The sequence below is a fragment of the Hyla sarda genome, chromosome 5, assembly GCF_029499605.1.
Source record: "Hyla sarda isolate aHylSar1 chromosome 5, aHylSar1.hap1, whole genome shotgun sequence".
In the NCBI taxonomy this organism is placed as follows: Eukaryota; Metazoa; Chordata; class Amphibia; order Anura; family Hylidae; genus Hyla; species Hyla sarda.
In genome coordinates this window covers 36,218,705-36,236,567 of record NC_079193.1, presented here as the reverse complement: position 1 = coordinate 36,236,567, position 17,863 = coordinate 36,218,705, and the positions used below count along the sequence as shown (strand labels likewise).

At 40.9% G+C, this 17,863-nt stretch overlaps 2 protein-coding genes across 7 annotated transcripts in view; both read left to right on the top strand.

Moving 5' to 3' along the window:
- The window catches only part of LOC130273067 (LIM zinc-binding domain-containing Nebulette), a 271,910-nt gene that overhangs the window by 133,214 nt on the left and 120,833 nt on the right, over positions 1-17,863 (top strand). For both annotated transcript variants that reach the window (XM_056519259.1, XM_056519260.1), the window contains exons 3-4: positions 171-255; positions 11,143-11,250. In XM_056519259.1, the coding sequence (XP_056375234.1) occupies positions 171-255; positions 11,143-11,250 (193 nt within the window). The remainder of the gene's footprint in view (positions 1-170; positions 256-11,142; positions 11,251-17,863) is intronic.
- LOC130273066 (nebulette-like) overlaps positions 14,609-17,863 on the top strand; it is a 110,425-nt gene continuing 107,170 nt past the window's right edge. The window contains exons 1-2 of one of the 5 annotated variants that reach the window (XM_056519251.1): positions 14,609-15,743; positions 15,964-16,063. The gene's annotated coding sequence lies outside the window, so the exon portion shown is untranslated. The other 4 variants (XM_056519253.1, XM_056519254.1, XM_056519255.1 and 1 more) reach the window with 4 other exon arrangements.

The following is a 17,863-nucleotide window of genomic DNA, read 5'->3' as shown; positions in this document are numbered from 1 at the left end:
AATAAAAGAAAACACACACCAAAAAGTGGAAGCAAAGCTGAAAGGGTACTTGCAAACCAAACAGGGATTTCCTAGCAGAATCCAACTCTTCTTCCCATTTTTCATTGTCTTAGAAATTGTGATATCCGTGTGATATATCATTGACTATTTCTCTTTTTTTCACTTTATAGACACTATCCTAAACAGTCCTTTACCACTGTGGCAGATACTCCAGAAAACCTTCGACTGAAACAACAGAGCGAAAATCAGAGTCAGGTAATTAAATACACACACACACATATATATCCATCTATATATTTATATATATATATTTTTATATATATATATATATATATATATATATATATATATATATATATATAACTAAATAGATAACGTAGGTCACCTTGTAGCAGTGTTTCCCAACCAGTGTACCTCCAGCTGTTGCAAAACTACAACTCCTAGCATGCCCGGACAGCCATGTGTGTCTCCAGCTGTTGCAAAACTACAACTCCCAGCATGCCTGGACAGCCATGTGTGCCTCCAGCTGTTGCAAAACTACAAGTCCCAGCATGCCAGGACTGTGTATGTATCTTTGGAATAGATTTCATATAACTTGTCATTAAGTGATCAAAATCCCTGCTCTTGTGGGCGGTCCTAAACAATGATTGACATCGCTCCCTGTATGATATAAAATACATAGATAGCTATGGTCCCCCCACTGGACTGCTAAGCATAGAAAGATGAGAGATTTCATTCAATAAATGACAAGTAATACTAAATTCATATATATACAGTGGTCCCTCAACATACGATGGTAATCCGTTCCATACGGACCATCGTTTGTTGAAACCATCATATGTTGAGGGATCCGTGCAATGTAAAGTATAGGACAGTGGTCTACAACCTGCAAACCTCCAGATGTTGCAAAACTACAACACCCAGCATGCTGGGTGTTGTAGTTTTGCAACATCTGGAGGTCCTAAGGTTGTAGACCACTGTTAGAGGGAGTTGTGATCACCTGTCCCCGCCGCTCTGGACCGTCATCGCTCGACACCGCTGTCCGGGATGTCGCCGTCCATCGCTGTCGCCGCGTCCCCAGGGTGTCCCCGACATTCCGGCAAGGCCTCTGCTTCCCCGGCAACCGCGCTTTCCGTTGCCGCCATCACGTCGCTACGCACGCCGCTCCTATTGGATGACGGGACGGCGTGCGCAGCGACGTGATGATGACGATGGAGAACGCCGAGGATGCAGAGGATCCCAAAGAGGACGCGCCGGAGCCCCGAGGACAGGTAAGTGATCGTCACCGGAGCTCATGGAGCACCGTAAACGGCTATCCGGTGGCAGCTGAAGCAGTCTGCGCTGCCGGATAGCCGTTTATGCGATGGCCCCGACATACAAAAGCATCGTATGTTGATGCTGCCTTCAACATGCGATGGCCTCTGAGAGGCCATCGCATGTTGAAATTATCGTATGATGGGGCCATCGTAGGTCGAGGGGTCACTGTATACACACATATATATATATCAAAATGCAACCAGGGCGCCCCCAGCTGTTGCAAAACTACAACTCTTAGCAGTGTTTCCCAACCAGGGTGCCTGAAGCTGTTGCAAAACTACAATTCCCAGCATTCCGGGCATGTTGGGAGTTGTAGTTTTGCAACAGCTTCAGGCACCCTGGTTGGGAAACACTCCTCTATGTAATTATTGGTGCAGAAATGAAGTAATTCAGACTCGCCCTTTAGACTGCAAAAATAGCTTAGGAAATGCCACCCTTCCTTTCCGGTGACAGCATACTTTTGTTTTTTATAAGCTTCGGAATAGAAAATATTATATTTACCATTCTGAAAAGTTCAGGAGTGCTAATGTCATTTACCTTGGGCAGGGAAGCCAAAAATAGATCGTATAATTAAAATAAACCAAATATTATTTTGGGAAGGCCAGGAAGAAAACTTGCACTGTAAGAGTTCATATAAACTAAAAGATTATAGGTGAAGGTGCCATAACTGTTCACACCATAAATCTTTCTAGTTCTAGGCTTGTTTTTTTTTCTTTTTCTATTATTTATTGATTTATTTTTGCAGTGTAGTTTTTTTTTATTATTTATTTATTTTAATTAATTTTGCAGTGTCTGTATTTATTTATTTTTTTAAATATTTATTTATGTATTTCACAGTGTCTGTATTTTTTTTTAAATGTATTTATATATTTTTGCAGTGTAGTTTTTTAATATTTATTTATTTTAAATTTATTTATTTTGCAGTGTCTGTAGTTTTTATTTACTTATTTATTAAAGGGGTACTCCGGTGGAAAACTTTATTTAATTTTTTTTATGAACTGGTGCCAGAAAGTTAAACAGATTTATAAATCACTTCTATTAAAAAAAATCGTTACCCTTCCTGTACTTTTTAGCAGGAAATTCAGTTATTTTTTTATTTCTTTTTTTGTCTTGTCCACAGTGCTCTCTGCTGACACCTGATACCCATATCAGGAACTGTCTAGAGCAGGAGAAATTCCCCATAGAAAACCTATGCTGCTCTGGACAGTTCCTGACACGGACAGAGGTGTCAGCAGAGAGCACTGTGGACAAGACAAAAAAAGAAATGAAAAAAAAAAAAGGACAGAATCTCCTCGGTAGCATACAGCTGCTAAAAAGTACTGGAAGGGTAAAGATTTTTTTAAGAGAAGTCATTTACAAATCTGTTTAACTTTCTGGCACCAGTTGACTTATAAAGACCAAAACAAAATATGTTTTCCACCAGAGTATCCCTTTATTTTTTTTTTTACAAATGAATGCAAAACATGCAGTACCTGACACGGCCACATGGGTATGGCCGTGATGGTGTTAGGTGCTGCAGCGAATGGGCTTCGGCACTACAGCCGGCTCCTTCTTGGAGTTGGAAAACTTATGGAAATCATGGAAAAACCTTAAAGTTGCCATATCTCTGCTTTATAGTGACATAACCCAGAACATATGTGTTGAAGCGCAATGCATTATGACTTGGAAGGAAAGCGGCCTGTGTTTGACAATAGCGGTGACTCAGGCTCAGCCTGACAATGTTATGCTTGCCACGTATACTATATATTTAGAGTTATTAAAAATTCAGGCTGCATACACAATGCATTTACAGCTTCACATGATCTCCATCAAAGCGAAGCTTATCCCAGGATGAATTTTACCTCCTGCGACGCTTCCTTTTTCATATCACAACTGGCAGTATAATGTGATTTCATGCAAAAAAGAAAATCATTTCTACTAGAATTTTTTCATAAATGTTTAAAAATTTTTTAATTAACTTAGTAACGGTAGATTGGCAAACCTGTGTCTCCATTTTCTCACCATTTTTAAATTCACATTTATAATTTACCTAAATGTTGTGAGTAGCATTGTACACAATATACAATATATGACTTAGGGCATGTTCACACTGACGGCATGCACCGCTAAAGGGAGCGCTGTCAGCCAGTCCGGCGGATGGACAGGAGTTGAGTGGAGAAAATGTTTTTCTTTGCTCAACTTTTGTAAAATGCCGAATCCCTGAAGAATCCCATTCGAGTCAATGTGATCCTTTGGGACCTGGGAGTGTTAGTTGTGCTCCAACCTGTTCAGGGTCCATTTGGTGCAAGAAAAAAAGAGCCAAACAGACCCAGAACGGGTTGGAGCTCGACGGCTGTGTGAACTTTACCTGTACGGATTCAGAGTTACTGTACATCCTGTCTAGTAGTCCATAGGCTGCCCATGCATAATATAACCATATGCATGCCTTTAGCGCACCAATTAAAGAAGAGGAAGACAAATAGGGGTCTGGTTTGGGACATGAGTTCATTTAGGGGTCTGTTCATCTAGGTTCTGTATTAACTTAGTGATCTGGTCTGAGGCTTAAAGGGGTATTCCTGTGGAAAACTTTTTTTTTTTTTAATCAACTGGTGCCAGAAAGTTAAACAGATTTGTAAATTACTTCTATTAAAAAAACTTAATCCTGCCAGTACTTATTAGCTGCTGCATACTACAGAAGAAATTGTTTTCTTTTTGGAACACAGAGCTCTCTGCTGACATCATGACCACAGTGCTCCCTGCTGACATCTCTGTCCATTTTAGGAACTGTCCAGAGCAGCATATGTTTGCTATGGGGATTTTCTCCTACTCTGGACAGTTCTTAAAATGGACAGAGGTGTCAGCAGAGAGCACTGTGCTCCTGATGTCAGCAGAGAGCTCTGTGTTCCAAAAAGAAAATAATTTCCTCTGCAGTATTCAGCAGCTAATAAATACTGGAAGGATTGAGATCCTTTAGAAGTCCTTTACTAATCTGTTTAACTTTCTGGCACCAGTTGACTCTGGAGATAAAAAAATAATAATTAAATCAACTGGTGCCAAAAAGTTGTGCAGATTTGTAAATAATATCTATATAAAAATATTAACAGCTGCTGAATGCTCCAGAGGAAGTTGTGTAGTTCTTGACACAGTGCTCTCTGCTGACACCTGTCTATTAGGAACTGTCCAGAGTAGGAGCAAATCCCCATAGCAAACCTCTCCAGTTCTGAACAGTTCCTGACATGGACAGAGGTGTCAGCAGAGAGCACTGTGGTCAGACTAAAAAGAGCTACACAACTTCCTCTGGAGCATACAGCAGCTTATAAGTATTGGAAGAATATATATTTTTATATAGAAGTAATTTACAAATGTGTATAACTTTCTGCCACCAGTTGATTTAAAAACATTTTTTCCTCCAGACAAGGGGAGAGCACACAGCTACACACTCCACAATTCCCACACCTGTGCACGGACTGAGCGGCAGCGTTCCATGCCCAAACGGAGTCCACATATCTTGATTTTTCCAAAGCATTTGATACGGTGCCACATAAAAGGATGGTGCATAAAAGGAGAAGGATTTGGCTGGGGGAGAATGTGTGCAATTGGGTAAGTAACTGCTCAGTGATAGGAAACAGAGGGTGGTTATTAATGGTACTTATTCTGATTGGGTGACTGTTACTAGTGGGGACCACAGGGGTCAGTCTTGGGCCCTGTTCTATTTAATATATTCATTAATAGTAAAGTAGCAATCTTTGCAGATGATACTAAACTCTGTAAAGCGGTAAACACAATAGAGGACAGTGCACTGTTACAAATTGATCTGGATAGGTTGGAGGTTTGGGCTGGGAAGTGGCAGATGAGGTTCAACACTGATAAATGTAAGGTAATGCACATGGGGAAGAAAAATCCGGGCGGGATTATGTATTAAATGGGAGAACACTTGGGACGACTGACGTGGAAAAGGACTTAGGAGTCTTAGTTAACAGTAGATTTAGCTGTAGTGACCAGTGTCGGGCAGCTGCTGCAAAGGCAAATAAAATCATGGGGTCCATCAATAGGGGCATAGATGCCCATGACAAGGAAATAATTCTACTGCTGTACAAATCACTAGTCAGACCACACATAGAATACTGTGTACAGTACTGGGCACCAGTGTACAAGAAAGATATAGTGGAGCTGGAGAGGGTTCAAAGATGGGCAACCAGGGTAATACGGGGAATGGGAGGACTACAATACCCCAGCAGTCGGACTAGGTGCAAAACAGGAACTTCTTTATTGGATCACAACAAGAACAGTACAACCATAAAACTCAGATGTGTTTCGAATCACACTAGATTCTTAGTCATGGCATATAGAAAAAAGTATACAAAAAGGAAGGTTGCAGCAGCACTCTTGGTCAAAAAATGGAGGCTCTTAGCGCACATTTTGATCAAAACGTGTCCCCCCATCCACCACGCGGAGGTGGGCTAATTTTGGATGGGACCCTAACACTTATTCCACTCACCTCTGCTGGGTATATAGCCTCTGATTGGGTGACATGCTGGATCCGCTATCAATTTAAAAAACCTCTTGTGAATAGGGAGGGGTGCACGGCTACAGAGGGTGCCACTCTCTCTAACTTGCATATAGGAAAAGTGCAGTAAAACCCATATATATATACATAGTTAAAAAGGTCACGTTAGTGATGTCACAAAACTAAAATCCTAGACTACAAGTACAGCTAAGACGTGGAGCAAATACAGGCATTTTTTCCTCCAGAGTACCCCTTTAAAGAGGCCTTGTTGGATGTCTGATTTTTTAGGGGTCTTGTCTGGAGTCTGAATTAATTCAGGGGCTTGACCTGAGGTCTTTCAAATATCTTTTTCATTGAAGTAGAAACAGTTTGTCTGTCATTGACTGCTTAGAATAAAACAGAGCAAGCTGCTCTGGCACAAGACATAGTGAAAAAGGCCACCAAGAGTGTACAGTGAACAGGTAGACTAGAAACAATCAAAACAGAATGGATACTAACATTATGGAAACAAGGAAGAAAGAGGAGGGAGGGGCATGGAAAACAAATACCAAGGTAGGTAAAAGTATCAGCACATAGTAACGTGAATAAATGCTTAAAGGAGTCAACAGCGTCAATTGATAGAGCGATACAGATATCTGATACTATGAACAACTGAACCTGGTAGGGGAATCAGTGGGTAATATGGGGGGGAGGGGGGGGATGGGGAGGGAGGTTTATAAGAAGGTACATTGTATTGAGATACAGTAGTAGCTGAGAGGAAACGGGATCGGGAGCTGGTGGAGAGGAATAATGCTGCAAGGTCCTAAAAGGTGACCATAATTTTAGATAGGCATCATATGTTATGCTAGAACCACTAGTTTGTTCCTTGAATCAGCAGATTTGGTTAACTTTAGCTATCCAATCCACTATGATGGGGGAGGGGGGTTCAGAGTATTTTCATTTAGGTGGAATAAGGGACTTTGCCGCAGCTAGGAGGTATACTAGTTAGGGGGCATGCCCACAATATGTGGAAGTATGAACCTACATGTGAGTTGTACCTCCAGCAGTGGTTCGAGGGCAACAATTTATAGGTGAAGAACCACTCTGGAGTCTTGTACCAACTGGTCACCAAGACACACCTGGAAAATCTATGGCCATATTTCAAAATGAATGAGACAGCCGACATCCAAGAAAGGAGTGCTCCATACTTGGTATTTGGAGAATTGTTGAGCAGGAAGTACAAGTTAGAGAGAGAACAAGGCTTGTCTGTCAATCAAGGTAGCAGTTTCTCAAATTCTGTTAGGGGCCTATGGACATCATGTTGGGATAATACTTTCGAGCAACAGTCTCCAAGATGAACTATCTGTAGAAGTGTCACTTGAATGTGTGAGACTAAGGCCTCATTGGTGGCAGGATCAGGTGGTTTCTTCTTACGAAAGATGAAGGCAAAGTACTTTTCCATTTTCCATTCCAGGCCACACCAGCAGAGAGGTCAAAGAGGCCTGCTGGACAATGGCGGGGTGTAAGAAGGCAGGGATGCAAGGAGATGGGGCCTGGCCTATGGAAGAAATAGGGGCAATTAATGGGGCTCACATATTCCAGCCAGCGGCTGAGTCGTATGACCTATGACAAGACTTCAGGGAGGCCAAATCCACCATTTTGTTATTCCTAAAAAAAGAGGTGATGAGATATGCAGGTAACCACTGGATCGCAAAGATTGCTTCCTTCAAAGAACGGCATACCAATTTGGGCATCCCCATTAAAGGGGTACTCCCCTGGTAAACATGTTTTTATTAATCAACTGGTGCCAGAAAGTTAAACAGACTTGTAAAGTACAACACAATATAGAATACAGCTGGTACTGCTGGGATACCTGCACATGCTCACTCCCTTTGTTACCCTCCAATCCACCCAAGGTACTGCACAGTCTCTCAATGTAGCCTGCTACGTGGTGGTGCTTCAGTACAAATAGCAAAAGATCCAAGATGTATGATGCAACATGAGGAAGAACATGCGTCAGCTCACCACGTAAGTAGCAAAACAGGCAGTTTTATACTTCAATCATGGGATACAGTGAACGTGCAGGCAACATACAAACACAAACGAGCAACGTCCGTTTCGCACAGGTCGTGCTTCTTCCGGCTCATACATGTGACATAAACAGTCCTCTATTTAACTGCGCTATGCATGTGACGTCAGTGAAGGGGTGGCATTGATAACCACACCAACGACCCTGCCCCTATATCTCAAGTGGTATCAGGTGACATACAAATCAATCATGTGCTCCGTCGCCATCGACACGGGCTGGACGTGACGCCGACACAGCAACAACCATTCTGGAAACTGATTTGTCGTAGCCTCCCCTTGTCTCCACAACAAGCTGGCCTCACAGGTCTGTAACGGCACTAAAAAAGAGCGCAGAAAAAAACGAGAATGAGTACGTGTGACTTGTGAAACAAATACATAATTAAAATGACTATTAAAAACAATGGAATACTCTTTATTTATAGAAACATGCTCATATCTGTCTTCTCATTCAAACCTGCAGGTCCCATTGCGTCCATCTTTAAGATCCTTTTAGTCACATTGTAAAAGGAGTTTTTCTCTATCCCCTCCATTTGACGGATACTTAAAGGGGTACTCCGGTGAAAACCTTTTTTCTTTTAAATCAACTGGTGCCAGAAAGTTAAACAGATTTGTAAATTACTTCTATTAAAAAAAATCTTAATCCTTCCTGTACTTATGACGTCAGCAAAGAGCACTGTGCACGTGATGTCATCAGAGAGAATTCCAAAAAGAAAAGAATTTTCTCTGTAGTGTTTACACTACAGAGGAAATTCTTTTCTTTTTGGAATTCTCTCTGATGACATCACGTGCACAGTGCTCTTTGCTGACGTCATTATAATAATAATAACTCTTTATTTATTGTTGTCCTTAGTGGGATTTGAACCCAAGACCCCAGCGCTGCAAGGCAGCAGTGCTAACCACTGAGCCACCATACTACCCTTAGCATACATCTGCTATGCACGGTTGCTAAAATGAACAGCAGAGAGCACTGTGCTCGTGATGTCATCAGTGTTCCAAAAAGAAAGGAATTTCCTCTGTAGCATTCAGCAGCTAATAAGTTCTGGAAGGATTAAGATTTTTTAATAGAAGTAATTTACAAATATGTTTAACTTTCTGGAGCCAGTTGATCTTAAAAATATTTTTTTTCCTGGAATACCCCTTTAAGGACTAACAAATCATTGTTCTGCTCTTCCTTAATATGGTGGATGGACCTTAATCCTTCCAATAATTATCAGCTATTGAAGTTGAGTTGTTCTTCTCTGTCTGGAAAGAGTGCTCTCTGCTGACATCTCTGCTTGTCTCAGGAACTGCACAGAGTAGAATAGGTTTGCTATGGGGATTTGCTTCTACTCTGGACAGTTCCCGAGACAGGTGTAATCAGAGAGCACTTAGACAGAAAAGAACAACTCAACTTCAGCAGCTCATAAGTACTGAAAGGATTAAGATTTTTTAATAGAAGTAATTTACAAATCTGTTTACCTTTCTGGAGCCAGTTGATCTATAAAAAAAAGTTTTTTTTCCAGGATAAACCCTTTAAATTTGCAGGCCTAGAAATAGTTTAAGGGGTAATCCGCTGCTCAGCCATTGGAACAAACTGTTCCGAACGCTGGAACCGGCGCCAGGAGCTCGTGATGTCATAGCCCCGCCCCCTCGTGATGTCACACCCCACCCCCTCAATGCAAGTCTATGGGAGGGGGCGTGTGGATGCCACGCCCCCTCCGATAGACTGGCATTGAGGGGGCGGGAGAGTGATATCATGAGAGGGTGTGGTCTATGACATCACGAGCTCCTGGCTCCAGCGTTTGGAACAGTATGTTCCAAATGCTGAGCAGCGGAGTACCCCTTTAAGTATTCGTCAAATGGAGGGGATAGAGAAAAAAACTCCTTTTACAATGTGAGACTAAAAGGATCTTAAAGATGGACGCAATGGGACCTGCAGGTTTGAATGAGAAGACAGATATGAGCATGTGTCTATAAATAAAGAGTATTCCATTGTTTTTCATAATCATTTTAATTATGTATTTGTTTCACAAGTCACACGTACTCATTCTCGTTTTTTTCTGCGCTCTTATTTAGTGCCGTTTCTGACCTGTGAGACGAGGGGAGGCTGCGACAAATCAGTTTCCAGAATGGTTGTTGTTGTGTCGGCGTCACGTCCAGCCCGTGTCCACGGCAACGGAGCACATGATTGATTTGTATGTCACGTGATACCAGTTGAGATATAGGGGCAGGGTCGTTGGTGGGGTTATCAATGCCACCCCTTCACTGACGAATAGAGGACTGTTTACGTCACATGTATGAGCCGGAAGAAGCACGACCCGTGCGAAACGTACATTGCTTGTTTGTATTTGTATATTGCCTGCCACTGAATCCCACAACTGAAGAATAAAACTGCCTGTTTTCCTACTAACATGGTGAGCTGCCTCATATTCTTCCTCATGTTGCATCAGACTTGTAAATTACTTCTATTAAAAAATCTTAATCCTTCCAGTACTTATCAGCTGCTGTATGCTCCAGAGGAAGTTCTTTTCTTCTTGAATTTCTTTTCTGTCTGACCACAGTGCTCTCTGCTGACACCTCTGTCCAGAGCAGGAGAGGTTTGCTATGGGGATTTGCTCCTACTCTGGACAGTTCCTAAAATGGACAGAGGTGTCAGCAGAGAGCACTGTGGTCAGACAGAAAAGAAATTCAAAAAGAAACAAACTTCCTATGGAGCACAAACCAGCTGATAAATACTGGAAGGGTAAATATTTTTTAATAGAAGTAATTTACAAATCTGTTTAACTTTCTGGCACCAGTAGGTATAAAAAATAATGTTTTCCAGCAGAGTACCCCTTTAAAGGAAATCTGTCATCAGCATCACCCGCACTAAGCCTTTTTAACACAGGCTTGTAGTGCGGGTGATGCTGATTAAAACGCTATGTACTTTATTAAAAACCGAGCAGTGGATGTTTAGAAATCTTTATATTTACTTACCTGTCAATCACAGGCTTGGGGCTCAGTTACGTCAGCGGGACTCGGGACTCGGAAGCAGGACTCGGCCGGCCATTGATGTAAAGTTTCCTGTGATCTAAAGTTTTTACAAAGTGTGCATGCGCGGGTTTATGCTAGCGTTAACCCACGCATGCGCACTTGTAGAAGGCTAACAGGCTTAGTGCGGGTGATGCTGATGACAGATTTCCTTTAAGTTAAGGAATAAATATTTCTTGCTATTTTCCTGTAGATTGCATGATAGAGACATGTAAATTCACTCAGGGCAAAATGTATAACCTATATAAATATTTATGTTGTAGGTAAAATATAAGAAAGACTTTGAAGAAAGTAAAGGACGAGGCTTCAGCATTGTCACAGACACGCCGGAGCTACAGAGACTCAAAAAGACCCAAGAGCAGATCAGTAATGTATGTCCAGGTGTTATCCCTATAAAAGTGTGGGGACCATGGCGGTGTGGGTGTAAAGTGTTTGTAGTGTTGGTATGTGAAGATATTGTATGTGAGACAACGTGTGAATGTGTGTCAGGTTCAAATGCAGATTATCTATCTATCTATCCATCTCATATCTAGAAATCTCATATTTATCTATCTATTTATCTATTCTGACCTAGAAGTTTTTAGAAAACGTAACATCTACAGTAGAGCCAGGACATATATCTGCTGAGTGCTCTGCGGTGCCCTGCGGTGCTGGAGTGTGCTGCATATGCTGAGTGCTCTGTGGTGCCCTGCGGTGCTGGAGTGTGCTGCATATGCTGAGTGCTCTGCGGTGCCCTGCGGTGCTGGAGTGTGCTGGATTTGTGACCACCCACTTCCGACTGCAACATACTTGGCGTGCCGGGACCTCGTGACATCATAGCCCCGCCCCTCATGACATCACGCCCGCCCCCTCAATGCAAGTCTATGGGAGCGGCTATGACATCACAAGCTCCCAGCGCCAGGTCCAGTGTTTGGAACAGTTTGTTCCAAATGCTGAGCAGCGGAGAACCCCTTTAAGAAAAATTAGCAGAAAGTGACCAGAAAAATAGGTAAACTTTGGCAAATGTTTGGCACACACCATTATTAAATACAGTAGTAGGAAATGCTACTTTTTTCCACAAAAATTTACAAGCAACTCCAATAGTACCTGAAGCTCATCGTTTTTTCCACAAGGGCTGTGTAGCAGGACCGCTGACCATAGTTGTAAATCGCACTGTAGCAACTCCATCTACATGACAGTTTTTAAATGGGATCAAAAGTTGTGATTGGTCGGAGTCCAAGTGTTCAGACCCCAACCAATCAATAGAACGAGCCGGGAGAAGATTGGGCTTGGACAAACTTACAATGCACTGTATATAATGTCTATGGGATTGCCTCAGTTATGTGGCTCAGCTGCTCAGTTCTCTGCCTGTTCATTCTAGCGATCAGTCTGGATCTGAAAACTCAGACCCTGATAGACCAAAACTTTTGGCATGTGTCTAGGACATGTGAAAAGTTTTTTTTTAAAGCGACAGGCACACTCTAAATTATTAAAATGATAGACAACATAGCAATGGTCAGTAGAGCACAAGTGAGCTCCTTCAGATACACAGTTATTGTTTACCATAACGCACAGCATCATACGTTATACACTTCAACAACCACTATGAAATTTCCATGCATTATGTCGCAAGTATTACCATGTCCATTGTATGTATTGTGAGTTTTGTTAGTGTGTAGAGACTTTACTACCTAACTAGTGACCACATCAACCTTATATCTACAAGAATACTGAAGAAACCACCGAGAAGCACGTAAGTACTGTTATGCATTATTTTCTAGATTATTGTATAACGTTTATTATCATTAATAGTATTTTCATTATTACTAATAGTAATAATATTGTTATGTATTTTTATTATTATTATTAATATTAATAATAAAAATAACAACAATAAAAAAACACCAAGAAGCACGTAAGTACTGTTATGCATTATTTTCGAGATTATTGAATAAAGTTTATCATTAATAATATTTTATCATTATTACTAATATTAAAGAAGAACTACGGGATTGAAAATTTTATCCCCTATCCTAAGGATAGGGGATAAGTTTCAGATCACGGGGGGTCCGACCGCTGGGGCCCCCCACGATCTCCCGTACGGGGCTGCGGCTCTCTGCATAGAGAGCGCGTGTCGACCACCGCACGAGGCGGCGGCTGACACGCGCCCTCCATTTACTGCTATGGGAGAGCCAAAGCGCTGCCTTCGGCAATTTCCGACTCTCCCATAGCAGTGTATGGAGGGGGCGTGTCGGCCGCTGCTTCGTGCGGTGGTCAACACGCCCTCTCTAACCAGAGAGCCGGGGCCCCGTACGGGAGATCGCTGGGGGGCCCAGCGGTCGGACCCCCCGCGATCTGAAACTTATCCCCTATCCTTAGGATAGGGGATACATTTTTCAATCCCGTAGTTCTCCTTTAATAATATTATGTATTATTATTATTATTAATAATAATAAAAATAACAACAATAAAAAAACACCAATAAGCACGTAAGTACTGTTATGCATTATTTTCTAGATTATTGAATAAAGTTTATCATTAATAGTATTTTATAATTATTACTAATATTAATAATGTTATGTATTATTATTAATAATAAAAATAACAACAATAAAATACTATTTATTGTAATAATCATAATAATAATATTTATTATTATTATAAATAATAATAATACTACAAATAATGAAAAAATATTATTATTGTTATGTATTATTATTATTATTAATAATAATAATAATAATAATAATGAAAACATACTATTTATTATTATTATTATTATTTATTATTATTCATTTGGAATTGTTCAGTCGGTGCTCAGTTTTAAAATCTATAAATGTCTTATTATGACTTTTTATGCTTTTGTTATCTGTATTTTTCCCAAATGCACAGTCAGTTATAGGCTAAGTCCATATGGATTCTCATAGTTTTTTTTAATTATATCTATGTCTACCCTTCAGCTAGTGCAGTGGTCTCCAACCTGTGGACCTCCAGCTGTTGCAAAACCTCAACACCCAGCATGCCCAGACAGTAGTTTTGCAACAGCTGGAGGTCCACAGTTTGGACACTGCTGAGCTAGTGCCTACTTTTACCCCAGGTATCTCCTATCCCCCAACATCTCTGGAAGGTACAGAATGAATCCATGCTCATCAATCTATTTTAGGAAGCCAACTGATAGATTAAAGGGTACCTCTCATCAAAAAAACTTTTGATATATTATAGATTAATGTATGCAGAATAACTTTCCAATTGCATGTTATTAAAAAATATGCTTCTTTCTATTTAATTTGCCACTTTGAAGAAATGACCACTAGGGGTCTCCCTACCAGTCCTGGCAGCAAGCATTTCAGACTCATGCTGGAGTCCTAAACACTACGAGCTGCCAGTCTGCTTTGTTCACAAAGGAGAACACTCAGAGCTGCCAGCCTGCTTTGTTCACAGCCTGTTTGGCTGTGAACAAAGCAGGCTGACAGCTCTGAGTGTTTAGGACTCCAGCATGAGTCAGAAATGCTTGCTGCCAGGACCGATCGGGAATAATACAATAGAAAGAAGCATATTTTTCATTAAGATGCTATTGGAAAGTTATTCAACATTCATTAATCTAAAATATATCAAAAGTTTATTTTCAGATTTAACTGGCATTACAGCTTGCCCATGAGGTTGTTCTCCTTGCAAAATTGATTTGTTGTAACCCTAGATCAGTGTTTCCCAACCAGGGTGCCTCCAGCTGTTGCAAAACTACAACTCCCAGAATGCCTGGACAGCCGAAGGCTGTCCAGGCATGCTGGGAGTTGTAGTTTTGCACCAGCTGGAGGCACCCTGGTTGGTAAGCACTGCCGTAGATGTTGGCCATAAATTGTGCTATTCTAACCAGTCCACATGGGCATAAAAACCTTAAAAATACTAATTTAGTAACAGTCATGTGATAGTGGATATTCCCACGATATAAAAATTTAGAAAAATGTTTAATCTAAAGGTTGCAAACCTGTGATAATATGGCCGCCAAGCTGTTTAGAGAAGATTTTTTGTTTATTGTAGCCCAAGGCCGCAACATAATAAAATGTAAAAAATGTGAAAGGGTCCGAGAGCTTTCTGAATGCCTGTATAATGGATATTATTCAGCAAGCTTTAGTTAAGAATTCAGGTGTAGCATGGATTCAGAATTCCATGTTCCATCACGTTTGCATGGTGCTACGAAGTGTTAAAGGGGTATTCCAGGAATTTTTTTTATTTGACTATGCTACAGGGGCTGTAAAGTTAGTGTAGTTCATAATATAGTGTCTGTACCTGTGTGTGACGGTTTTCTCACAATTCTTCTGTGATTTTCACTCCAATATTTATTTTTAACAGCATACAAAATGACTGTTGTCTCAGATTTTTTCCCAGCTTGCAATGCGGCCGAGAGCTAACTCACTAGTCAGCTGATGACAGGGAGCCTGTCTGCTTCAATGGGTGGAGCGATCGCTTGGTGGGAGAGAGATAATGCAACAGCTGTAGGCACCCTGATTGAAAACCATAGGTCTTTTGAATGGATGCAGCTCATTTATGTTTCAATGGGTGGGGTGGCTGATGTGTGGGAGGGAGGAAGATGGAATTGTGGGATTTGTAGTCAAAAAAAGAAAAGTCAAACAGGAAATACCAGTTCACAAACAGCTAGCCACAGTGTTATGGTAATCTCATAACATAGCCATTTAGCCCCAAGACAAGCGCAGATCCTTCCTAAGCATGTCCATTACTGTCTGCCAGGTACATACTAAAATCACCTTATGGTGGAGAACCCCTTTAATGTTTTTAATAGGATTTTTGACACCAACTTCTCTATATTAGGTAAAGCTGACTTGAAGGTACCACAGGAAAACCAGCAGGAACCTTCTTATAAAGATCGGTGAGCTTGGATTTTAGGTATATTGGAGTTGGAAATAAGGTGTTCATATATCGATTAAATACATTTCCTTAGAGGACATATATGCATTAGGATATATAACAAAATACAATAATACATAAAAATCGAAGTAAGGTATTGTCTGTATGATGCATTATCATGATGTCCACATAATACTATAAAGAAGGCAAGTGATCTAGAAGATCAATCTGTTCCAGAGCAGATGACTGGTGACATGGTTGAGTGGGCACTACCTTGTGTTGAGATGAAGACCAGGAAATGCAATGAATCAGGACTGGGCACCATCAGGGCACCATCACCAGGTGAGCAAACATTTATTATATTCTGTATTTATTTCTCTTCTTTTAGGGTGTGTTCACTCAGCCATCTGTCCCCGTTTTTAAAATTTTTTTTTATTTTATCCCCGTTTCGGTTCCATTCTTTCAGGCTGTAAACGGATAAAAAAAACGTTTAAAAAAAATCCCATTCATGTCAATGAGATTTTTTTTTTTACAATCCTTTCACATCCGTTTGCATCCGTCTGTGCTCATTTCCATTTTTTGATGGCAGAAAAATTGGCACATGCAGTATTTTTTCTTCCGTCAAAAAAACAAACAAAAAAAAACCGGATACAGTAAATTTAACACTGAAGTCTATGGAAAACGGATGAGCCTTTAATGTCATCCATTTGCATCCGTTCTTCCAATCCGTTTTTTGGTCCATCGTTACTCCTGAGCATGCTCAGAACAAAAAAAAAATTTTTTGGGTTGATTGACTGAACAATATTGGATCCAAACGGATACAAATGGATAACATCCGTTTGCATCCGTTATTGTCCATTTTTTTAAAGTCTGTTTTTATTTTTGATGGCAGAAGAACGGGATGGATCTAGATGGCCGTGTGAACGCAGCCTTAGTCTCCATGTAGTGTATTTTTTAGGTTTAGGACTTGGGTGAGAACTACAATGCAGGTATGCAGAAGGAATAAAGCTGGCCTTCTAGTCCCATGCATCCGAGGTAGAATCCCTGTAGGTTAATATCTGACCCATAAAAGTGCCCTAAGACATAACTAGTGATTATCAGCCAAAGCAGAATCTTCTCCATGCCATAAGGCACCTGCAAAGGTTCAGGATCAATTCGTTGAAGCTCAGGGAGGACTAACAATACTCCCAGCCATCTCCTGGGCATCAACCCTAGTTCCAGCTGAAGAATCAACAAAGAGGACTCATCTATAGACAGCTATTTTAGGGGTTGTCTGTACAGAGCAGAGTGGTTGGCTGGGTGAGATGCCTAAGTGTGAAACGATAACTTTACACACAACCCTTTGCAGGAGGATGCCAGGACGATGCCAGGCTGAGTTCGGTGAGAGTCTGGCATCCTCCCGCTAATCTTGTAAAGGTTTGATTGTAAAGTCATTGTTTTACACCAGAGGAAGATGCAGAGAATAGCCTCGAAACGCGTTACGCATTGAAAACAATAAAAAACATACAAGCTCTAATACCTGATGACCATCTTTATTCATAACATTGGTGGATTGCGCCATACACTTAGGAACTCTTTTTTCCTCCTTTTTTTTCCAGGGAGCATTGACTTGCCTATAAGACAATCTACAATCTGGTAGTCTCCTCAAGAGAGAAACACTACCTTCTTATACCAACAATACAATACATGCAGCTATATGTACAGAGGTTAGAGGAAGTTCTTACAACCCTCTGCCTTTCTATGAAGCACAGGCTTGTATATGGTCTCTCTCATTTGGTCAGAAATATATACATAAGTATAATACAGTAAATTATGCGTCAGTAATAAAAATGCAATAATAATAATTATAATAATAAAAAAAAAAAAAATGGTAAAAATAATTATACTATTTAATATAATCATCGTCATCATTTGGAAGAGTTAGTGGGTGCCCAGTTTTGAAATATATAGATGTCTTAGGGTATGTTCACACTACGGAATTCCCCACGGAACTCCGCGAGACCTGTTCACACTGCGGAATTTCAGCGGCGGACAAATCCGCCACTGAAATTGTTCCGCACAAAGAAAGAACATGTTCATTCTTTGCGCGGAAGTCTGCGAGCACTACATAGCCACCAATGGTGACAGCGCAGTGCCACGCGG